Source organism: Camelus dromedarius, chromosome 4, assembly GCF_036321535.1.
Source record: "Camelus dromedarius isolate mCamDro1 chromosome 4, mCamDro1.pat, whole genome shotgun sequence".
Classification (NCBI taxonomy): domain Eukaryota; kingdom Metazoa; phylum Chordata; class Mammalia; order Artiodactyla; family Camelidae; genus Camelus; species Camelus dromedarius.
This window is the reverse complement of record NC_087439.1, coordinates 63,676,156-63,702,339: the sequence shown is the minus strand read 5'-3', so window position 1 is coordinate 63,702,339 and position 26,184 is coordinate 63,676,156. Positions and strand designations below refer to the sequence as shown.

General features: G+C 34.4%; 1 protein-coding gene across 4 annotated transcripts in view; it reads right to left on the bottom strand.

Moving 5' to 3' along the window:
* Positions 1–26,184, bottom strand: part of ERBB4 (erb-b2 receptor tyrosine kinase 4) — a 984,076-nt gene that overhangs the window by 193,913 nt on the left and 763,979 nt on the right. For all 4 annotated transcript variants that reach the window (XM_031451836.2, XM_031451838.2, XM_010992478.3 and 1 more), the window contains exons 17-19: positions 17,604–17,736; positions 13,277–13,399; positions 9,827–9,925 (exon numbers count right to left, since the gene is read on the bottom strand). In XM_031451836.2, coding sequence (XP_031307696.1) covers positions 9,827–9,925; positions 13,277–13,399; positions 17,604–17,736 — 355 coding nt within the window. The remainder of the gene's footprint in view (positions 1–9,826; positions 9,926–13,276; positions 13,400–17,603; positions 17,737–26,184) is intronic.

Sequence of the window (26,184 nt, the reverse complement as noted above, 5' to 3'; positions counted from 1 at the left end):
ACTGAAAACCTAATACTCGATAAATGGCTATTGTGGGAGTTACAAAGTTTAAAGTAGCCTTTAACCAAAAGACATTAACAACTCTGTTAAGGATACAAAAATAATACACAGGCTTTAGGTGTTATCCTTAATACATACATTACAAAGTTGGTAGAAAGTAAGAGAAAAGAGGGTAATGTAGGTTGAAATTTACTCTTTTTAAAATCAATGCTATATTAAAAATAGAGAATATTTTATTTCAAAGCATCTCTCTGCAAAAGAATAAAATACTTTTTGTTAGTGAGAGTATGGGTAACACGCTCATTAAGTGAATGAGTGTTCCATTTTGAAATTAATTTGTTTTTCATTTTAAAGGAACTTGGCTCATTGCTTTAATAATAAGAGAAAAAACCTCTTCTGTCTTTCTACTCAAATCCCTTGCATTTCCACCTTCCCAAGAAGCTTACACATGTTTCCTATGGTTAATTTACCACATACTTGCTAGAGCTGACAATTTTTAATTTACTGGTCAGATTCACCTATTATTTGTATGCATCATACCAAAAATATTCCTGATTCACTAAAATTTCTTTGTGGGGATACAAGGAAATTACATTTAATATGGCTGAGATCAAGTGGGCCCTTAGACCTTAATTATAAATTATAAAAAAAAAAAAAAAAGGAAAGAAAGAAAAAGAAGAAAGAACTGGCTCCCTTGGCTATGTTATTACCAGGAAACAAATGAAAAAGGGAAATTTATATCCAACCATAAATCCCAAACGTTTCATTTTCATTTTCCCCAAGTTAACTTTCTCACCTAGCTAAGCAGCATTTCCTGCTATTATTAGCTGCTGGTCCAATATCAGCTGACCGGTATCTGTCAAACTCCTTGCTTCAATGAGCTTAGGGACTCCCAAGGAACTCCACATATGCAGACTTCTGCTTATAGCTTCTAATTATTTTCTAACAGATAATGGAACATTTAAGTTCAGAGAGGTTAGATTATATTTGTAAGTGGATCAAAGCCCTAGATAAAATTGCAGTGGCAAAGATCAATTTAGAAAACCCTAAGCTTTTCAGTTTTGAAATAAAGAACCCTTGCTGATTGGTTATTTTCTGTGACAAACTGGTCTCACAATTTTACTATCTCAGAGATACTGATTTTTATTTCTAACCTCACAGTGCCAAGCTGTATGTAAACTATAAGCCATGAGCACCAGAAACATGGCTTCTTAGGAACTGCAGCAGCATTTAGAAATGTTCAAAAGAATGTATTGATATCTTTTTTCCTTACTGAAAAAAAGAAAACCATCAAGCTATTTATGAGCTATTCACGTAGTAAGCATAGTATAACTTACTGTTTGAACAGGGTCAAAGAGGTATACATTCTATGGTTGTCATTTTATGCAAAGTGGTCATGGTGAAATTAAAATGTTCAGGCAATATAATGCATCAGAATTTTTTTATTTGTATAATTCAGAGGATTTGTCTGGAGTTTGTGTAGAAAGTCATACACCCTCAGTCTGATTTTCTAATCTGAAGGTAAGAATGAGTGACATAAAATGTCATAGGGAGAAATAATATATAAGAAGGAAAAAAAGCATTAACAAAACTATCTGTATCAAGGCTTGATATGTCTCAAATTACTTGCTGCTTTTCTGGAAATTCTATTTCCTAGTCTATGCTTGCCCTCGGGACAAAAGCTTTGTACCTGAAAATTTGAGCAATCTTTGTATTATAAACAGTTCTTCCTACTGATACAGTCAAAACAAGTAGGGATTTTTCCTAAACCATCATAATTAGCAATACCATTCAGATTGGAGTCAGAAAATGCATGTGATCGGCATAATTCTCTTCCAGCTCTATGGCAACACAGCACTACATCCTCTAATCATGCATGAAGTTCCCCAAATTGCAGAATTTAGAGAACTGGAAAATACCTACAATATGGAAAGCAGTGCCTTTAACAGACTACTGATTTCCATTCACCAAATTTAAACATTGGTGCAGTAGAATATATGCTCTTGAGAAATGCCTTCTCATCCAGGTACATTCAAGAAATGCTTGGGGGTAACAGAAGCAGTCAGAGAGCTTATTAAGTTACATATTGAGGCTTACAGAAAACAATTTGTTTTGGCTTTAGGCAGTCTCTTTGAGGCATTTCAAGAGAGAAATTAAGCCTGTTAGAATGCAAAACTCATCAAGTACTTAGCCTATTTTCAAACTTTTTTAGTGCTTCCAAAGATAATAGTTAAAGCTCAAGTTTTAGGATATCTACTACATTCAGATAACAATTACTGGCAGTAATTTATAATGACTGAGGTCTATTACTTGTATTTATTTATTTTTGCCAGAATCTTTTGCTCTCTATACAGAATCCCATCCTGGCCTCTTTATCCCTATTGGAATAGCTGTCAACAGTCAAGAGACCAGGGGGACGGGGAGGGCCGGTGTCTAATAACATACTGTTTTTAAAGAGGCAAACCCTAGCCAAAATCACCACCTAAGATTCCAGGATAAGATTAAGAAGAAGCTAAAAATGAAACCTCTTACTACCCTCCCATATATAAAGGAAACATTCTCAGGGAAGCATTCAGAAGGTTCCCACTAGGGGACGTTACTGGCCTTCTGCATGCATAGAAAATCTAGCAAGGGCTTTCAGAGGGGACACTGAGTCCTACTTTTAGAGTCAATATAAAGAACTATTCCTCAGTGATATGTTGGTGCTCTGGATTCAAGATAGCTAATAAACTGATTTTGTAGAAATAAATCAGAGATGACCAATATAAATACCTAAAGAAAATTATCCAAGTACAATAAGCCAGAACAGGTGAGACTGCTGGCGGGACATATTACAGAAGTCAATTAGTCTGGAATAGAGAAGGCTTAAAGGAGGAATAATAACAGCCTTTTAAAAATAGAGAAACTATTCAGTCAATTAACTAAGTATTTATTCTTTTCTAACTATATGCTTGTATTGTGCTTGCCACTAGATAATGTAGACATGGGGTCAACAGACAGACTCTGACATCAAAGACACTGTAGTCTAGTGATGGAAAGTGGGATTCTACAGTAAAACTAGGACAAATAAATATATTATAATAGATGCACAATTTTTTTCTGAGTACTATTAGTAGGTTATAATTTAGATTAAGGTGTCAGGAAAGATATCATTGAGGAAGTATACTTAAGCTGAGAAAACAGTGATAACTAAAAGTTCATTAGGTGTAACTGGGAGAAGGACACGCCAGACAAAGGTGCTAACTGGTTTGCTTGGCTTGTAAGAAGAGTGGAAAGAAAGGCAACGAAGAGAAAAAAGACTGGGAAATTAGTTAGGAACTCTGGAAGTGAAGGGTTCAGTATTTTATCTTACCTTAGCAAAGCCACTGAAAGGTTTTTTGAAAAGGAGTGACACAATTCAAACTTTGTATTAAAAAGCAGGGAGATCAAATTGGAAGCTGTTTTCATAATTCAGAAGAAGTTGATGGTTTGGACTAAGGTGGTGGTAATAAAACATAAGAAGAAGATGATGATCTCCAAATGTGTTTCTGGCATAGAATCAAAGCATTTGCCCTTGAATTTGTAGTGGGTGGTTTGAAGGGTTGTAACATTCAAGGATAAAACCCAATTTTCTGATGGGTACAATTGGGTGAATGTATATACACATTATTTAAATGAGTAAGATTAAATGTAGACGAGATTAAGGGGATGAAAAGGTACATTCTGAGTATCTTAAATTTGAGATGCCCTGAGATTTCAATGTGGTAATATCAAGGATGGAGATAATTCATAAAATAGATTTGAAATGGAATTTGAGAATGTAGTGAGATGATCTAGGGAACATATGTCTGTTGAAAAAGAGATCTAGAACATAGCACTGAGAAATTTTAGTATTTCTGGGATTGTTTGATGCCTGCATGATTTTGAGAAGCAAGAAAGTTGAAGATTTTTGTTCAGAATGTGCTTTTAAGGTGGTCCATGAATTCAAGATGGCTGTGGAAGGATGAGAAGATAGGTGGCAGCTGAGGGACAGTGATAAACAGTAAGAGTCAATGAATAGAAGATATCAAAAAGGGTTAAATGTTTCTCTAGTAGGTACTATAGGAAAAGAACTAGAGGGGCAGGAGAATGTGCTTGGAGAACTGGGTGTCTGATACACTGATTTCAGATGTAATACCATTTCTGACTGAGTTCTATACAACTAACAGGATGTGAATAAGGACCAATGAAATAAACTATAAAAGAAATGACTTACTTTAGTCTCTAGTATGTTTTAGCTTTTCTTTTTAGTAGAGTTTTGAAAGATTAAATTCTGTTTTGGATAAAGTCTATAGAATCTCTTTCTGAAGATATTGTTTTATTTTTAAAAGCACAGTATCCCCAACTTTTCTTAATTACTTCAGTTGTAATTTTTCTAAAGGTAAAAAGAATTGGTTAATCAATTTTTCAACATCATGCCAGCAGTATGGAATCCTGTGACATCTAAGTAGTGAGCTATTTGGAAAAAAAAGGAATTTTGTATTTTTCACCTCTGAAATGAATGAATTGTATTCACAGATGCAAATGAGCAAAATATGTAAGAACTAAAGATGTCATTTAATTAAATTATATAATTTTTGTGAATTCTACTGTATCCTAAAAGTATGATATAGAATCTAGCTAAGAGTCACTGTTAACTATGTATGAAAATATTGTGATGTGCAAATAATGCTATAGAACAAAATATCTTTTCAAATTGTTTTGTAAGTCTGCTATAATCCAGGAGAAAATGTAAACACTACCAAAAAATTGTATCACTCCACAATTATGGCATCACCTAGAGCTGAAACAACTCCCATTAAGACACTGAGCATCATAAAAACAATGTAGAGAAGAGAAACATAAAAACATAATTCATGTGGACATACCGTCAGAAAATAATAAAATACCTGTTATGTAAGATAAATAAAAATTCCTACTGTATAGGGAGAAAGAAATGAGTTCTTTTCCTTTTAATACGAAAATTACCATTTCCACATTAAGGTTGGGGGTCTGAAATACGTTTGTTGCAGCACTTCTCCATGAACTACGTGGTTGATTTAGAGAGAAAGCTGAAACCAGAGCCATGGAGATTCAAGCAAACTGATATATAATTGATCAGTCACTGGAACTTAGGATAACTATGGCATTTCTTTTATCCTAAGACTATTCTTTTTAAGAAAACAAATAAAGTAAGTAAAACATTTAAAGACATAATCACTTCCTGGGCAAATTAAATAATGTCAAGTTATTTAATTACAGTGGGCTTAACTATGGGGGAAAAAAAGAAACAGTGTTGGAAACTCCGACAAACTCAAGAGCCTGTCTGATTTGATCAGACCATGGTCCCCAATTCCAGGAATCCTGCTCAATAGGATAATTTTTTTAGGTATGTGTTGTGCCTCATTTGATGAATTTTTAAAAAGAGAGAGAGATAAACAAAAAGCACCTGTGTTTTCCCAAAGAGATGGTGCTATCTGCAAGAAGAACCAAGAGCGTGTATAAATGTAGGCATTCACCTTAAGAAGGTGGACCTTTGGAGTCATTTTCTTAATGTTCAATGTGATCTCCCTTTATGGGAAAGAAGAATGGCCATTCACTGGCAATGTGTTATTATTGTCATTATGAATCCATTAGACATACTCAGGTGAACTGATTAACAGTCTTGTGACCAAATTCTCCTTCTTTTGCTTTTAGTGTAGCATTTAATAGAACACAGATTGCTCCTTATTTATTTTTGCCTATGATAAAATGTCTAAGGAAGTATAAAAGTCCTCCCCTTTGTCCTTGGATATCAATAGATGTATTGAAAGTAGTGCGTTTGAAGCATTAAGTTATTCATGTGTGTCATTTATGACAGTAAGTAAGGCACAGCTATAGCTGATAAACCTAGTAGTAGTTATTGAATCCAGAATATTCTACCCTAAGTGTAAAGTTGCAGGGCAGTGGGGGAGGGTGGCCAAAAGGTCTAATTCTTAAAGTTTTATTTTCCTCCTACAAAACGATCTAAAAACACATGCACACATGTATATAAACACAAATATACACGTAACTAGTTCTCAAAAGAGACATGTGGCACGGTTTCAAACTTATTTCCGTTTTAAAGTTATCCTTGGAACAATCTACCATAGCCCGTTACCAGCTGACATCCTCTTGACGTTTTCTGCCCAGAGGACTTCTCTTGCTATTGAAGCCTGTTTGCCACGTTCAGCGGGTATTTCATGGAGAATAAGTGACTTTCTCTCCCAGTGGTCCTCACTCGATGACTGACAGCTGGAGTTTTTGCATCATCTCCCTTAAACCTTAAGGAGAGTAACTGTGTATGTCCTACACTGGCTGCCAGAGTCTTTCCAGTGGAAAGCAGCTCCAGTCACTCCGGATGGCAGCTGGCTTTACTGGCTCCCCTGTCTCATGTCCCGGTTCCCCAGCTGATGAGTCTTTTTCCTCCAACATAAACTCCTTTTACTCAAATCCTTGTTTTAGGGTCAGCTTCTGCTTCTAGAAGAACCCAAACTAAGACATAGGCTGAACCTGACTTTTAGCTTAATAACCCTTGGAATACTTGGAATTTCAACTCAATCCTTAGGTCCAAATTACAAATGCTTTTGCTAACATAAACTTTTAAAACTGTGGTTTGATTTGCTATTTAATCATCTATATTTATAGATATAAGCATTTATCTACACACATAATAGATGAGCTAAAAAGGTAGATATGAAATGTAGGTATATGTTTACATTAAAATTATACCAGCCTAATTCAAATACTGAATTCACCATTAATTTTGTCAGGTTCAACTCTGTATTTTAATTTTTGTGATGCTATTTTAATGTTTTGAAAGAAGTTGAGAAAACTGTAGGAAGTATTTCTGCCTGAGACTTATTGAAAATCTGCCAATAGCAGTCCATCAATCTTTAATCTCCTAGCATCTTTCACCAGGTAGGAAAGGCAGTCAAAATGTTTTCCCTAATTTTTTTTTTTCGCTTTTAAGAATATCAGACTCTTTGGAGTCGGTTGGTCACCAAATCAGTCAACCGTCTAGGAAAATGACTTCTTTCACAGCTCAATCAGAGCCTCATCTAAATTTCAGCAGAAATCTGAGACTTCAAGCTGCCATCCCCACTCCTGTTTCCATGGGAATAGACTTCAGATGAGGAAAAAGAAAAGAAAAGAAAAAAAAAAAAAAAAAAAAAGAAAGAAAAGGATGGGGTTAAGAGCTTTCAAATAATCATTCAAAATCATGATGAAGTTTTTCAAGATTCCTTCCTAGGTGATTATTTCACAGCCTCTTAACCCCTTTTTGCCAGTCTGTTTCCATGGAAATATGACAAAAATGGTTGTCCTAGCCTTCAGCAGAGATTATTAGCATTCTTGTGAATTTTGGCTTTGGCTGCAGTCTAGATGGGGCAAGATCTTTTTTATATCAGTTTTACATAGTAACCTATACTGTTTTAACTCAGTGTCATTTTTATTTATAATTTTTACTTTCTTTGAAAAATCCCCTTCACAAATTTATACCTATGATCAAGATCTAACTGACTGCAACATCACTGAAAAAAAGCCTTCAGTTTTTCATTTTAATATGTGAGCCAGGACATGTAGCTGCAGAGAGCACCAAAACTTTTAGAGACCTGCAGGAGGAATAGTACTTAGTTACTGGACTCAATGTCTGTTAGGTATTAGCAGATGTGGAAAAAAGATCGTATTTAAAATATTTAGCAACTGGTAAGGCACAGCACCAACCAATCAGAACAGCTAGTTTGTCCTAATTAATTATCAGCTCTATTATATAATAACCAGTAAGTTGTTTGAATAAATTACCCCTATATAAGATGGTGATAGCATTACATCCAAATAAATTATCCAAGGTCACAGAATTCCTATAAAACTTACAAAAGGGCTTGCAAGAATAACTGGGTAGAAATATATAGCAATCCATCTTTTAAAAATCAAAGTGCATATGCTTTCATATGAAGGTCATTTGAAAATCAAAATCATTCTTATTACTGAAGACATTATGCTGAAAGATAGAGAAAGAATACATATGGGTCCTTGATAGTACTCCAGGCAAGATACCTTGCATTGAATGTAAAAAAATAACAGCATGATACATACATAGTTTCATCTGTCCTACCTTCTGAAATTTGCTGAACAGCTCAACCTACAATTTTTGCCAGGGGAAATCGTGAAGTTCTGATTGACCTTTTAAAAATAATTTTATTCTCTTATTATTCTATAGTTGGAGCATTTTACCTATAAGGTCTTATTTTCTGAATCTGAATTGAAAAAAAATAAATTTTAATGATGTGAACGAAAAATACTGCAAACCACATCAGTAAACAAAGAATGCTGAAGCCATCAAGTCACCCCTGGCTGCCACCCACCCCTCCACCCCCCAGTGAGGACAGGCCTGCAGTCCAGCCCCTGCAGCCACTCACAATGGTGCACCCTGAGGGGACTCAGAATAATAAAGGACAAGATACTGGCCCTAGATAGCTAGGTGCTTGTCAAAGGAATGAATTCAATGAGCCCAAATGTTTGCTCCCTCCCACACATAGAGAAGCACTAAATTCCTTAACTTGAGATGCCTGGTTTTCTTTAGATAACAAGTAATCTTTTATTGTTCCAACTACCTGGTCTTTGTTGTAAAGCTCCTATATATCCTAGCTCCTGCCCTACCTCTTTGGAGAAGTCCCTCAGAGCGATCTGAGTCTGTCTTCCCAGCTCGAGTCCTCCCACCAAATGAAACAATAACTCTCAACTTTTAGGCTGCACATCTCTTTCAGTCAACAATGGGTAATTGAAATAGAACCGGACGCTATGAGGTTCTCCCTGGTACAAATCTTTTCCATTTCCCCCATTTCTTGTTTGTAAAATAAAGCCTTCCTTCAGCCTCCTTGATCTTCCTTGAGTTCCAAAGGGCAAATTCAAACAGTTGCTAATCAGAGAGGGGCGGGAGTGCAGAGACAAAGGAGGAACAATCAAGAAACAATAGTGCAGCCCTGGGGCAGGGTTGTTCCTTCTCAAGGAATATACATAACAATATCTTTGCATTCTTCTGCAGGAATTAAGGCCCCCATCCAGGTGGAGGATGGCAACTTCACCTCACTCCAAAGTTGTCTATAAAACCTTTTCCTTTAAAACCATCGGAGAGTTTGGGTATTTTGAGCATGAGCTGCCCCTCCTCCTCGCTTGGCCCTGCAATAAACTTTTCTCTGCTCCGAACTCTGATGTTCTGGTTTCTTTGGCCTCAGTGTGCATCAGGCACAGGAACTTTTGTTCCATGATTATCCCTAATTTAAATTTAACAGGGACTAACTTACTATCAAAACTAATCTTGATTGATGTTTTCAACTAAATAGATCATAACAACAATAACATAAAGCAGTCTGATTGATTTTTTGAATCATCATCACTACTCTCAAATGAAACTTGGCACCACAGTTAAATATCTGGCCCCTGAGGGCAGAATGGTCTTCAGCTCGCTTGTGTAAAGTTTTACTGGGATACAGTCACACTCATTCCTGTATTTCATTTTCTTCCTAATTGTCTACAGCCTCTTACCCACTAAAAGGAAAGAGTTGAATAGTTGCCACGAAGGCCACATTGCAGGAAAAGCCTGAATATTTATTCCCTGGTCTTTTAAGCAAAAGTTTGCTGACCTCTGCTCAAGACGATAATCATAAGATTATACTATTTCCAGAGAAGACACTTTGAAGTTGGAATCTTGTGGGGGTTTTTTGTTTGTTTCTTTGGTTTTTCTTTGGTAATTCTAAAAGCAGTCTATTAATAATGGGTAGAAACATAATTGTCTAGTGTCTCTACTTACATCCATAAACTCCACATTGGCTTTGGGACCAGTTGTTTCATTAAGAATCTTAATAGCCACAGGAATCTTCACCGTTTCTCCTTCAGGAACCCAAATACCCTTTGGGGGAAAAAAAGACCTTAAATCTATATTAAGACACATATAACATTTAGACCAGGAACAAAATTTGATGTAACCATTCAACCTATTCACATCTTTAAAAATAATTCAGAAATTCTATATTTTTCATTCAATCAACAAACATTTTTCAAGCACCTGTTTGTTACATGTTACAAGTTATTCGGAAACTTTGTCGTCTGCTATCATTACCTGAAGATGGGTCATATATGTATTCTGCTTTCAGAGTGTTTACACTATTATAAAATTCAATTTGTGTGCATGAAAAAGGCTTTGACTAGTAAAAAAAAAAACAATGGAAATAAGGTATAATAATAATATTTAACTTGGATGATATCATCAACTTATGACTTTGAGAAGGTTGTTCTGATATTTGAACTTCAACTGTCTCATTTATAGTTTAGAAGGCTGGGCTAAGTAATGTCGTTTAAGTAATGAAGTAAGTAATGAAGTTTTAGCTTTAGTATTACCTACTTATTCTGCAACTAAAAGTAAAAGAAAATTTAAAAGCACATTCTCATGTTCCAAAATTCAGACTGACTTAAGAATTAATTTTCTAAGGCGATTGTTTAAGAATTAGTTTTCAAAGGCAAGTACCAGGGAGTATTGGGCACATATTAATGTCTATATTATTTAATATTGTGTGTATATATATGTCAAGAATTTTTATTGTTTCTGAAGTAATATGAAATATTTATGTTAGTCATTGCAAGTTCTCTCTTCTTATAGAAGTAATTATAATATTTGAACAGGATTCTGGTAATGTATAAAGTAGGTAGAGTTTGAGTAAAGTACAAAGTTAAGTTAAATAACAGCATTTTTTGGTAAATTCAACCATTTGAATGAAGACAACGATTCCTAGAAGAATACAGGGGTGCATGGATTATATAAGAATATATTTTTTAATGTATTGTCCCAAATGAACACAGAAGCAGATATGTGGCTACATGTAAAACAATCTTAATTTTTATTAGCCTTGACATCAAAACCGTCTTCTTAGGCCACTTTTAATATTAAAATGAAAGTCTATCATTCCTGAGCAGAACATCTTCATTTCTTGTTTTTCTTAACATAAGGTGGTTATAGTTATAAAGAAGAGTTCTTAAAAAGTTTTTCACTTAGTACTTCTATGCTAAAACATATGTATTTATGTTACTCAAAGCTGTAAAAATATGAGAAGACCTAAACACAAGAATTATTAAAAAGTCAAAATAATAAAGAAAAAAAGACTTTAACCTTTAGAAGGTGAATGTAAAGGTTATGTTCTTAGAGTGAGTAGGGAAATCTGTGTGTCAAATGCAAAACAATAAGCCATGTTCCCTGTGATACAGATATATTTTTCAAAATTTTTGTACAAATGGGAACAAAAATTCCAAGATGCATTTTCTTATTGATGGTACTAGGGTAGGAACAGGCTTACTATCATTCAGTGAAGTAACCACAGAGGGGGTTACCTTATAAAGATATAGCATCAATATTAAAATAGTCCTAAAGTATGCTTTTGAAGTAAGAATGTAAATCCAGTGTGAATTAATTTGCACTGCTCTTTAAATAAGTTCAGTCATCATTTTCTAGGACTCATGAGACCTAAATCCGACTCTGCTAGACCCGTGACGTTGGTTCAGATCTTTTACATTTAAACACCGCGTTTCTCCAACCAGAAGGGAAAATTACCCCAGCAATTGGCTGAAGCAATTTGCATTTCTGTGGTCAAGAGTAATTCTTTACAGATTAAGACAGTATGTCCTTGTAAGGACTAATATGTTAACTAAAACTTAGGGTCAACTATACGCACTGCAGACATAAAATTTAAACATGCTTATGGAACTTTCAATAAGCCTTGAATAGAAGTAATTTCAATAAAGGTATGACACTTAGATATTGGACAAATTATTGTTAATAAAAATATTAATAAAGCTTTATTATTAAATATCTAAATGGTTAATATTTTTCTCTGCTGAGGTCACTAGATAATATTTAGTCTTGAGTTGTATAGTATTTCTGATTTAAGATTAAATTCAATTTCCATACCACATCATCTCTAAAACTATGAGTGGTTATATGCTAGGTACATTCTAGATTGAGTTACTTTCAAAATGGGAGCCCATTTTTTTCTAGCATAATATAAATAGAGAAACAGATAGGATAGGTTGTGTTTCTTTGACCATACCAAGAATTTGAGGACTAGAAGCTGTCATGTCAGCATAGGATAGTATCTACTCAAATTAGGTGCATTTTGACTTTAGAGTAAAAGTGCATTTCAAAGAGGTTAGATTATTTTTGGAACACTCAAGAGAGAAAATTAAGGTTTATATTCTAATTGTTAATATTTTCTGTAAAAAAAAACTTTGTTTTAAATATAAAAAAGAACATTTTAATATGCAAAATTTCTAAGATCCAATCTATTTTAGCCAATATGCTTGTAAAAAATGTAGGCTTGCATAGAGCTTTAAGAAATATATAAAACTGCCACAGCGAATTTTGGGAATTCCAGTGACGCCCACTGCAAGAAAGACTCATTGCGTTCTTATTCTTGTTATTTACCGTTAAAAATAAATTTCACCACAATTAACCTTGGGCCTGGCCTTTGAATTGGTTTTGTAATTAAGTTAAATAAGTAAACATGCAAATGCCATCATTTGAGATTTCCCTTTCTGGAAGGATCTCTCTTACTGAAACCCATGATGTCACCCTCTCCTTCTATTTGGCTTGAATTTCTTAAATAAAGTTACTTTTTTAGTTTTCATATAATGGTGAAGACATTAAAACTGGAAATTTTCTGTTAAACTATAAATGTTACCACGTCGGCAAAAAGTGGTTTAGAAACCAGACCTACATGGTTAACACCTCAGCATGTTTCTGGCGGATACTAAAGAGATGAGCTAGTAGGGTCCTGATGGAGAGACCTCTGGATAAAAGCAGAAGAAAAGAAGGTGATGGGGTTACGCATGGACATTGCCCAGGTCTGTCTGGGATTTAATACTGTACCGTGTAGGGGGAAAGGAAAATGAGTTGGAAATGGATATCGTGGATAAAGACAAATTTGCCAAAGGGAAACGAGATCAAATGGGGCTCAGAAGGGCACTGAGAGGAAGAGCTAACTTTGTCTTTGTATCAGTGGTTCCTCCTTTCTCATGACTGTGTCCAGCCCAGCTTTCTCAATACAAATTAACAAATTCATTTGTGCAGCAACTTCTCAACGCTATGAAGGCCCTTCCCTCTGAATGTTAAAAAGGAACTTAGGTTGGCCAAAACTGTAACTCTGGCTATGACTTACAGCAAGTCTGAAACAAAACTCAAAAAACCTGATGCTATGTGTTATTTTTCACTTACTTTATAAACGGTTCCAAAAGCACCTGAGCCAAGTACTTTCACTCTTTTGAGCTCAGTTTCTTTCAAAATACGAAGCTGAGCTTGATTGGGTGCTGTGCCACTGGGAGTTAAAGGTTCCACCAACTGCAAAACAAGAAGGATATGGGTTATACAACTTTCAATCCAACGTTCAGCGCTCCTCTCTCATCTTCCACCTCCGTCCAGTTGGTTTCCTCACATGTACAGAACACACACATGCCCACTTTTCCTTGACAAATGGTATTGTCTTACTGTGGTCACTCACTGTTTCTTCCAACCCTATAATTTCTATTCCTATGCTTTTCGTCTGGGTGAATACAAGTAACAGATGTGTCCTTACCTTGAAGCACACCAGTCTAGGAGATTTTTTTTCCCCCTACTTTTTTTTATAGCGATTTAGAGACTAATTAGGGCTCTTAATTCTACTTTTTCATGCTGCTTCTTTTTGGTTATCTTCAGCTAAGACTCAGAGATTTTACTTATGCCAGTATGTTCTGTTAAAGTTTTCTTTCTGGTTTTAGGAAATCTGATACATAAACAAATTAAAATAAAATACTACCTTGTTAGCACTTAAAATCTAGCTAAGAAGCCGGGACAGCCACATCAGAAAAGAAAAAAATTAAGTTTGCTCAATGCCAATACCCCAAGAATGCTTTTAAATCTTTCATGCACATATGAATTATCCAAGGTTTTTGTTAAAATGCCAATTCTGGTTCAGTAGCTCTGGAGTTGGGCAGACGTCTGCATTTTTACAGAACTTCAAGAGATACCTGTATGTGAGAATGGTCCTTGGAACACAGGAGCAAGGCCCCAAAGTACACCTTCTAGGTTAAAAATTCTGAAATTCTATGAATTGGTCCTAGGTCAGAAATGAATGCTATGGAATATAAAAGAATAAAATAACTACTGGGGAGTGAGGTTCACTTTTTTTTTTTTCTTCCTAAAAAGAGGTACACTTTAAAATTGGTCTGAAGATAATAACGATGGATTCCCATGGGGAAAGCCACTGCCTCCATAAAGAACAGCTTGGATGCAGCATCAGGGAAAAGAAGGGAGGGTGAAGAGGGATACAACTGGGAGAGGTCTGAAGGGTGAGGTGAGGGTGGGAAATACCAGATCATGAAGTGGGCAGGGTGTGGCCAAAAGTGGTAAAATTAGGCTGATGATCTTAGATGTCACAGTTTAGATGCCACAGTCAGAGAGGATGGATAATCAGGGGAGAGGTATGTGAATGTGTGTCAATTTCTTGCCCACGTTGGGGGAAAAAAAAATGTAGAGAAAGAAGAGAGACTCGGTACAAAAAAGTCTGTCTGGTATGTTAAAATTTTAAGATTTTTTAATCTATGCTTGAGGAAAAAGGCAAGTGAGAGAAATGAGTTTCTTTTTTTTTTTTAAGTCAAATAAAAGGACTAAACTTTAAGCACAGACAAATAGCTTGTTCTTTCTCAGCATAAGGAAATAATTAAGGGCTACTCCTACTTAGATTGTCTTGAAAACCACCACAGTATTTCAAAAGGTCTGTTCACAAAGCTCACTGACCTGTGGTCCCCCAGCTTGGTTATTATCATCACGTTTCTGTGAACATCATCGTCGACTTAATTAGCTGAACAGAATCTTGCGAAGAGGTAAAGTTTAGCGAGAGCAAGAATTTGGGGAAGATGGTAAAAATTATCAATAAACCTAGGCTATTTCTTTTAACAGTTTGACAACCAATGCACTTCTATTTTATTTTCAAATTTATATTGTAATAATGCAGATACCTGCATTCAAATCACATAAGAGAAACCTCAGAAAGAATCACAAAATTCTTTATTAAATCTGGAAAAAAAATCTCCATCTGAATCCTGCTGTGAAGGATATGACTGATAGATTTTGATGAACATACTATGTGCATAATAAGAAATTTTATAATTTTTAAAAATCCCATACAAAAGTCACACAAAAATCACACACAAGATTGGGGAGTGGATCCCAGCATTTTTGGCTGGATATCCTTAAATATATGTATTATATATTTATAGACATAAATTATGCAATAATTTCCTAATTTGAAAACATCTCAATTCTACCTGATATGTTAGATCTTCTGCAATTTTCTAGGTATCATTAAAATTTTTTACAAATGCATTTGTTCCTAGGAATTTGAATATTATACCATTAAAAGCAGCACAGTTTTATTCTGTGAGCCTGTGTGGTATAAAAACGAGTTTAAATTTGTGGGTTTGTGTACCATTGCTGCCACTTCTAGGCTTAGAAAACAGTTTGCCTGTCCGACCCCTCATTTCACATCTGTGAAACTGGTATGGCAATAATTACCCTAAAAGATTGTTAAAGGGTGAAGTGGTATATAACATAGGTGGACAACTTTGGAACATTGCCTGCCGAAATGCAGGCACTACATCTGTCACTCTTCTAGGAACAGGATCATGTCTTATTAATATATTTTTAAATCACAGCATCTAACAACGTGTGAAGCTTATAGTGCATCTCAATAAGTGTATGTTGAAAAAAAATTTCTACTTTGATGCATGAACAAAAAAAAAATCTGAAGCAAAATGATTTTGGGAATGTGTATCAATTTTTAAAAACCTTCCAATAATATACCATGCCTTAATAAGTTTTTTCACCTTGGAAGCAGACTTCTAGCTTCAATATTTAAGGATTTAAGTTGATCCTCTTATAAGAATTCCTCTTCTGTTTAGTTGGTAGAAAAATCATAGCAATTTACTTTTACTGAGAGAAGGATGGGAACTCAACAATTATCTAATTAAGTCTTAAGTGATCACTTTCTATAAAAAAATAGACTATTCTCATAAAACCAATCAGTATATGTTTATTTAGTAATGAAATGCCAATTTGAAGGGCATTCTTAGAAAACTACATAGTAACAAAGAAACTCTTCGCATAGCAATAAGACTTTTCCTATACATGGTTGAGAGACAGAATTTGTCTTCTATTTATTCAGGCACCTAAATAACCACTGTTGTTCCAGACCTTCAGTTCCTCTCTAACTCTAGTTTACTTCCCGTTTCAGAATCCTCAGTGATTGCCCCAAGCTGGCTGTAAGGGAGAATTCTACCTGCCTCCAGCATCCTCGCTAAACTGAAAATATGCACGTGTGCTGTGCCCCAAATTTTATTCACATGTGCAAGGCTGAAAGTGATCAAGCTGATCGTTTGTAAACATCCGGCTCAAGTCGGAATCACTGCTATGTTTTCCCATGTACACAACTGACTACTTTTTTATGCTTGAACATTGCCTACTGATGAGACAGGCCGTTCTAATTTCACACAACTTCTAACCACTAGAAAGTATTTTCTTATATGTAACTGTATAGTAGCTTTCTGAAACTTTCTTCTACCGAGAGTCAACTTCTGAGGGAAAAGAGCTAAAATTTAACTTATTATCAGTGTGGGAAATTTATGAATGAATGAATCTCTCTATTCCTGTCAGTGTTAAGAGGAAAAGTCAGACTGTCACACTGAGAGTGAGAAGGAAAACAAACCCAAAGAAGGCTAAGTAAGTCTCAGAACAGATTTGCTCTGAACTGTTCAGACAGACACTGATGTGTGTTATCATGAGAAAGAAGTAGGATTCGAGTTGAGAAGGATGTAGTAATGCATGGTCTCCTGTAATTGTTTTCCCCCATAACCTGTACAGTGAAAACGATTATCTTGCATGCTAGAGACTCAGCATGGCAATATAAAAGAAATTATAATATTTTATGGGTACTCTACATAGTCACAATAACTAACATGCATAATATCAAATGCGTCTCATAAAGTCTGTGTGATTACAAAACTAAGCTTTACCCTTTAAGCTCAGCTTTTCACTGCCAGTGTAATGAGATCAGTGGCTACCAATGTAATGACCTTAATTAAAGTATAAGTCACTCGTCGATCTGGTTTTATTTTGAACCCAAAAATTCTCTTTCTAACATTTTTCTGGTTCCACTACTGGGATATCCTCTTATCCAGATATACTCTAGTTCTGCTACTTTGATGTTCTAGAGCTTTTTAATGGAACCCGAACCCGCAAAAGAAACAGATCTGTCTTATCGTCAATGATCAATGCTCAATGATCATTTCCTTGACCCCTGCTGTTCACTCTCTTTAAGCCATGACTCTGCCTTGACTACTTTTATTACATACTCTGATTTTTCATCAACTTTGTATAGCATACTTTAAAATACAGACCCTCAGCAAGAAATTGAATAGAATTTTCCCTTGGATTAAAAAACTGAGGATCATCAAAACCTGCTAAACCTGGAAACCCTTAAACATATGAAGAGAAGAAATAAACACCTCACCTCTGTTTCCAGGAATCTTCTTAAGGCTCTTTTCTTTTTGATGCTTTTCCTCCTAACATAAACTGCAAACGTTAGACCCATGATGACCAGGATGAAGAGCCCACCAATGACTCCAGCTGCAATTAGGGGAGTTCTGCCAACCAGAATGGAAAAAAAAAAAAGAAGTATGAAGAGAGAAAAGACAGAGGATTATCCACATATCACAAGTCTAGTTGGAAGAAATGCAAATAAAAACACACTGGAGCTGTCGCAAAACTTTTTCATTGTAACAACTGTGCTTTTTTTTTTTTTTTTAAATAATACACCATGCAAAGACAACTAATCTTTGAGAGTGAGCAGCCACAACATGCCATTTGATGAAAAATGCAAAGTTTGATAGCAAAATGAAGAACATAGGCCAAATTTTTGACACAGGAACATTTTAAATTGTTTAATTTTACTTTTAGCTGTAACAAAATAGAAATACATTTAAAAAGTATTGTTTCAGTATATACTATTGTTTTCAACATTTTCTCTATAGCAGTTTTTCTTTCTCAACAGTGGCACTATTGACATTTGGGCTGGAAACCTGTTTGTTATGGGAGACTGCCCTATGCATTTTAGGATGTTTAGCAGCATCCTTGATCTCCATCCACTAGATGCCACCAACACCTCCTTCAGTCATGAGAACGTCTCCAGACATGGCCAAATGCCTGTCAAAATCACTGCCAGTTGAGAACAACTGGTCTAAACCAAAAATGAGGGGTCTCAGGACATATGAACCCCGCACACCTCTTGCTTACCCAGATACCAACAAAGAGAGGCATTGACAAAAGTGCTGTTTCAAACCCTGGCAAGGGCAATCCTGCTGAAACAAAGGGCAGGAGAACGATGTAGAATTGGGTCAGACAGGTTTTCAGAGTTACGATAGACAGAGTAAACATTATTGTTAGCAGTGTGACTAAGCATTGGGTACCCATAAAGAGGTCTACATATTAAGTATTACATAAAGATAGGCAAACAGTACTAAAAATGGATTAGGAAGAGATCGACTAGAGAGTTTTAGTCTTAGAATGTTTCTCTAATACACTGTTAGTGGCAGTATACTTTTGAAGCTGAACCCTTTTTGTTTTCTGAGATAATTTTTGTCCTCACTTGAAAAGTAACATTTGCAGTCTTAACTTCTTGTTCTAGAGTAGAGTAGCATCTATGAGCCTTCTGTGGTCAGATCCCTCAAATTTATTAATTTTATATGCCACAGCCAACAACTCAGACTAAAATACATAGGTGGGGGGAGAGGGTACAGCTCAATGGTAGAGCGTGTATCTAGCATGCTCGAGGTACTGGGTTCCATCCCCAGTACCACCATCAAAACAAATAAATAAATAAATAAACAAACAAACCTGGTTACCTCCCCTTTACCAAAAAAAAAAAAAAATTTTTTTTTTAAAAAGACAGAAAAAAGAGAGATTATTTAAACAAACAAACAAAAAACATAGATGTGGACCATGAAGCCATGATAGATATCAAAACTAAAAAAGAATTCCCTGAATGCTTATGCTTTCCCTAGTAAAGTGTTTTATATTTTATGGTCTTATTTGCAGAAGAACCTATCCTATACAACCGTACTCTTTTAGAAAAATAAATTACTTGTTCTTCCAAGATAAACTGTTCCTCAAAGACAGACCAGAAATAATGAAAGCAGATGATCCTAAATAAAATTTAAAAATTTTAAAGAGCTATTGAAGAAAATGTGTATAACTTCTTCGATAAATGAAGTCATGTGTTTTAAGGATTATGTTACATTATTGTCATACAAAACTGCAGAAAAACCTAAAAAGTAGTTCATCCTAAAGGTTGTTTCCTGACAGTTGAAAGTACTGTAGCATACTGAAATGTTGCTATAATTCAACTAGATTTTCCTAAATGGAATTTTCTAAAGACATAAAAATCTATGCTGAGAAAATTAAACTATAGTATGAAAACAAGCTCATCATTGTGATGTGTCCTGGTATGTAAGATTATATTTTTGAGCATGCCAGTTAAATACCTATTTCAGAAAATATTTCAAGTTTTTAACTAAAGGCATTATTTTCAGCACAAGTGCCTAACATATCCCTGAAAAGCCACTACTATAAAAAGGGTTGTATTTTTGTTTCTTGAGCTCAGTTTTTTACTTCAAAGGATTTATGTATGATTGAGAAAAGTCCTTAACATTTTGTTAATTGTAGATTTGAATTAACCTCTAAAATTCCTCTGCTTATCTATTTTGCAAAAAAAAAAAAAAAAGTGGTGTGTCTTTATGAAAATGTCAGTGTTACTGTAAATTAAAAGAAAATGTTCTTTTGTTCTTGTTTGCTTTTCATTTTAAGAATAATCACTTCCAATACAACAAAACAAGATCCCTGACTATTTTTTTATTTAATTTGGATAAATATCAATTATCATATCATTACTACTTACTTTAGTCATGGTAATGAAAATAAAACATTCAAAACCTCAATATACAGTAATTCCTATGTTTTTCTGGTCAGCTTTTACTTTTAATATTTTCCTGCAGCAGTTCCTTGGTTGATTTGTATTCCTTTACCTTTTTTCCCTCTCATTATTCTGTAGGATGATAGAGGTACAAACAACCTGAAGAAGTAAAAATGGAGTCTCTGTACCTGAAACTCATACATAACTGTTTTCTCAGACATCTTAAGAGGGCAAATTCTTCTTATTCTAGCAAAAGCTACTCTTGGAAAAAAAAAAAATTAACCACAAGGAAGCAACCAGTTAAATTGAGAAGGGACAATGTTCTATAAGGAAACTTAACTTGTTTTCTCTAATAAGTGGTACCATGAAAAAAGGTACTGATCTTGATGAAGAAGACTTAATATTCTTAACAACCAGATATGAAATGCAATCCTGGCCTGGACTCTAGTTTGGACACACCAGCTTACAGATATTTTTTAGATAATTTGAGAAATTAGAATATGGATTAGGTCGTAGATGAGATGAAAACGTACTGGCATGTAAAGATGTGGACAAGAAACTGAAGACTGGCCTACAAAACAGGAGGAGCTCAGTCAGGAAAAAATGTATACAGTATCACGTGTGTGTGTAAAAAGATCTGGAAGAATGTACAATAAGACACTAAATAGTAGTTGTCTCTGAATAGTATGACTACAGTGTTCTTATTTTTGTATTTTTGCTCTCAGGCATTTTTTAATATTCTACAATGTATTTATTTTCCTTTTGAAATAAACATTTGTTAAATTTAAGAAAAATACAGAAAAAAGAAATCATTGTCTAAAAGTTTTATTTTACAATAATGGCCTCATTTTGTTTTCTTTCTTTTTTTTTTTTTTGAATGTTTACTATGTATTTTTTCAATTAAGATTTAGTTTTACTATTCCCTGTCCACTTTTATGATCTAAGTTCTTCTGCAAGTATTTTTTATTCATTATAGCTTAATGTGTCTGAGACATATAATTACCACTATGTTTCTTACAATTAACATTGTTTCATAAGACCAGGTTAGTCAGAAAAGTTAATACTGCTTACACATTTCCTACTCACCCCCAATTTTGATGATTCCTAGATACCTGTAGGTGTATGATAGATACACTTTTTTTTTTTTCCTGAGAGTTAATACTTCACTTTTTATGAGGATACTTTGGAATAAGAGGATATAGCTATTTAAGTTGCTTTTTAAAATTGCTGTATATCCCTCCAATGTCTAATGCTGGCTATTGCCAGCTAAGGTGTATACCTGAAAGACAGTGTCTTCTTCTCATTTGTGAGTCTGAGTAACCTCTAAGAGGCTGAGATGTGATACTGTTTTTGAAATCATGAGGGTCAAAACAAAGGGACCTAGGATACACTGTAATCCCTTATCTGTATTGTTTGTTTCCTCTTTTGCCTATTCATTAAACATTGTTAGGATCTTCTAAAGTATCAAATATAGGACATTTCAAGTAACAAGTCCAAGCTTAGCTAAAAGGATGCTATCAATTGATATTCTACCTTATTCTGTGATTTGGAAATAGTATAATGAAACTGATACCCTCCCACTACTCATAGAAACTAATATAATAAGGACTATAGGTCACAAATGAACTTGGCTAATTTATTTAAAAGCATATAACTTGGTTTTCATAATTTCATTTAGACGTTCAGAGACAACATGTATATAATATTCTATTGCCTTGAATGCAATTACTTGTTTTAAACAGTTATATATAAAAGAGTAGTGTCTCCCAAAACCATATTACTCATATAATAAGGTGCATTCTTATCTATCATTACTATATTCGAACCATGTTAATCTTCACCAGAGGAAAATGTGACAGAATACATGGAACTTGATTTTATAAACATCCAAATATTTTCTTTTATTGATCTGTTTCCTTCCAGATAACTGATCACAAATAAAATAGAGTGATGTCAATATAATGTATGATTAAAACTCAAATGGTTTGAAAACTATTTTGTTATATCAATTTTCATTTCATGGTAAGGGCAGGCTATCCTCCAAAAAATGTACAGTGGTATTTTCTTTAAAATTGTAAACTTGGTAAAATTGGTATTTTAACTAATGGAGTCACCAAAGAATGCAGAATCTATAAGATTCTTTTATATGAATTTCACCGAAGAAAAGGATTTTAAATTTATAATATAGGTATATTTTTCTTCATGTCTTGAATACAGAATAATTTTCAACTACAGATAAAGGAATCAATCCGAAGCCCTGAAACACACTGATGGTATAGTTTGCCACTCCCAGTACTGACTTTAAATCAGAGCACTCCACTTTTCGAAACTTCTAAATTAAACAGTTTGAAGATGGGTTTTCAGGATTCGTTGGATCAGACTTGGAGCTGGTTCACTGTTTATCTATGGGCACTAAAGGTTAATCTTATTTTTAAAAAATTTACACAGAAGGTGAAAGCAAACAAACAAAAGCAACAGGATAGTCAGATAAATTTAACGGGGAATTTTTGTATACTAAACTTTAAACTGTAAAATAGTGCCTCTAACATTATTATGTCGTGCTTACCTTTCAAATCTGCATGGTTTTTCCTTATGGTGGTATATTATGCTGGCAAAATGCTTTTGCATCAGACCAGTCTGAGTTTTATTTATGTGTCTGACTCCAATAGTTGTGAGCGAAGTGCCTCCATCAAATAACTCAGCTTAAGCACACGTAAGCACATTCTTCCCCTAAGGTAATGAAAAATAAACACAGCAGGACCTACCTAGTCTTTCTTGAATTCCTAAGACCTGATAAATTCACCTTTAGATCCTGCTTAGTACTGTCATTAAATCAAATACCTTTAAGCGCTGGAGAACCATATGCCTCACTTCGGCCAGGACGATCGTAGTTTTGCCGCTGCTAAGTTATCAGCAGAAACTCATTCACTCTTTAAAGTGCCCTTATGTGAGTAATAAATCAAATGTTTATCCTTTGATAAACACTTAGCCCAATTTAGAGAGTCTAAGACACCCTGTGATAACAAGTCTTGACAAATACATGTATAAATAAATAAACACACACATTCATACAGGAGTATCTAGGAGTGAACACGTTTCACTTCCCGGGGACGTAAATTAATTACTACCTGTAATAAGCCTATATATAATGTAAATGGATGTTTCACAAAGAAGGGTTAGATGTGATGATTCTCTGTAATCTTATATTTTCTTTTAAAAATACAATTAGGTAACATTGGCTATCATCATACGCCCTATCTTCCCTCTGAAAATGTTACCATGACCATTAGACAAAAGCATGAGTCTGTGATGAGCCAGAGGTTAAATGTATCCTCAGCAATGTATTTCGTATTCTTAATTTGCTCTTGCTAGAAGAAAAAATGTAGTTGATCAAAAACACATTGATTCATTAATAAAAGAAAATTCTTAGAATCAGTTGCAGACTGGGATAAAGAATGCAACTTTGGAAACAGGAACACTGTCAAAAATATTATATTAATTATGTCAGCAGTTTAAACAGCAAAATTTCTTTCTAAATAAGAGGAATACAAGATTTGACTGTCGTCAGGTACTCATGCATTTTATAGCCATAGTCACTAATAATTCACTTCATTCTCAATGGGAATAATCTAATAGAAATGAAAATGTCAAATATTTTCTATCCTGATATAGAAACATTCCCTTTCATAGAGGTAAATCAGAGATTTATTTGATCCTATGTACCACCCTTAAATTCAAATAATTTAAATAGATTGACTATAGACTTCCTTTCTAATAATACCTGTATATTTTTAATTAAAAATTTCTTTCTATGTATATTTCCACAATAACAGATCTTATAACTCCCATATTAAAATAAGAAAACAGAAAAATCAAGATACCTAGATAAGGTCAAATATAAACTGTAATGTTAACATTTTATGTCTTGTAATCTCAAGTCCATTAATTTTCAACTATGTTATGTTGTACTTCTAAGTTGATTCATTGGATTCATTTGGGTTTTTTTTAGAGAACTGTATTTACAATTCATCAGATTTTTCTTCAATCCCTATGTTTGATAGTAGAGAATACAAAATGTACACAAATTTATTTATGGGTTCTAACAAACTCTTTGCTTTTATATTTAGTTATATCTTTTTATTTTAATGTAATCAAATTATCATTTTATCTGCATTGTTGTATTAATTCTGATTTAAGTCTGTTAAATCCTTTATGATTTTAGATACTTAGATGTATTCTTCACTTAGCTTATTTTATTTTCTCAGTGAGAAAACAGTTAAAAGGATTTGGGGGACTTAAAACAAACTGAATTTCCTTTAAAAAAAAAAAGCAAAGACAAGCAGTATCTATTATCCTGGTGGTAGTCCTCGGAGAGGATTTCCAAGTGTTAATGGGGGAGTTGGTGGCCTTAAAGAGTTCTTATGTTTTGGATGAAGAGAGATGGGAGGAGATTTTGAGACCCAGTACAGTTTGGGGAGAAATGTCAGGACTTAGTATATCTATGTAGGGTCATTGAACATTTCTTCCAAGACTCAAGAACAAAGCTACTTTTACCAGGTGTTTTATATGCATTGTGTCAAACGATTCTTCTGACATAATTGATCACGTAGGTATTATGAAGCTGAGGTAGGTTATTTAACTTGTCTCAGGCCACAAGCACCCTAAGTGGATAGTCAAGATTTGAATCCTGGCATGTTTTACTCCAAAACCTTTTCTGCTTCCAATAAAATATGATTATAAGAGTATATTAGGAAGATTATTCTTCTAAAATACTAGATAGATAAGCCAGGAAAAGAAGACATTTTCAAGAAGAGCAGTTAGGTATTTTAATAATCCTTTCTGGTAGCAACAAGGGACAGGGTAGAGGATGAGATAGAGAAGTATTTATAGTAGCAGAAATAATTGAATGTATAAACTTGCTGGTGATGAGAGACAAAGGAGGTGTCAAAGATGGCTAGACTCTCATGCCCGGGTAAGTGGAAGGCAACTGATTCCGTTCTTGAACATGAGAAATCAGGAGAAACACATTTGGAAGGAGAAGTGTTCAGTTCTTCCTGATCTATGGATCTGAGATGCTGAACAGTACTCAGCCATTGTTATCATTTTGACTGACTTTCACACTTCTGTGACTACTTGTTCCTTCTCTAATATCTAGACTTATGCCTGTGTTGATTTTATTAGTAGCTTCACATCTTTAATTAAAGAGAACCACAAAGATAACATAATGTCATTTCCTATAAAACTTCCCAATACTTAATTTTTCCCTCCTCTGAGAATGCTAAAAATGCAAAGAAAAGGTTTGGTTCAAGGGCCTCTTTTAATTCCTTTTTTCTTTCCTTCCCCCTTTCTCTTTTGTTTTCCTAATAAACTTCTATTTTACAGGATTTGATTTCTCTCATTAAGATGAAGTCTGCTGTTTCAATCTATTTTTGTTCTTATCTTTTTACTAACCTTTGGAAATCAATCACTGGTAGGCGTAACACATGTCTAAAACAGTTAATATGTTTGAAAATACCGTTTGTACTGTTGCACGTGGAACTGCTCTTAACCTTGGGTAACACACACTGGAGCCAGGGGCCTTACTTAGTAAGTCTACATGGATCTTTGTTAATTTTGAGTCCTAATGACTTCCCCTTTTTTGGAGAATTTAAAGTTTGGCACTAAATATTAAGACTTAGAGTTCTGTAATTGAAAAAGATAGCTAAACATAATGATTCTGAAAGAGGCCACTTCATATTTTTTATTTTGTGATTGGGTAATAGGAACAGCCTTATGCTCAGACATAAAGTACTAAGTGCTAATAAATGTCCTCAATTTTATTGCCATCTCAGTGACCCAGTTCATTCCATTCTGCTTTCATATTTATAAGAGCATCTCCCCTAAGCACTGTGCATCTCTTTTATACATTCACAAAATAACCTTAATTTAGTTGTTTATAATTATTCTCTCTTGGAATCTTATCTGTTTCTAGATAAATTATAAGCCCCATGAGGCTAGGGGCTATTATTTCTACTTTTATATTGTGCTAAACCTCCAATAACATCCTCTAAGAAGATCCTCAAGAACTATCACTAAGTAAGTCAAATAGCAAATGGGATATTTTAGGTGATAATATATTTAAGAA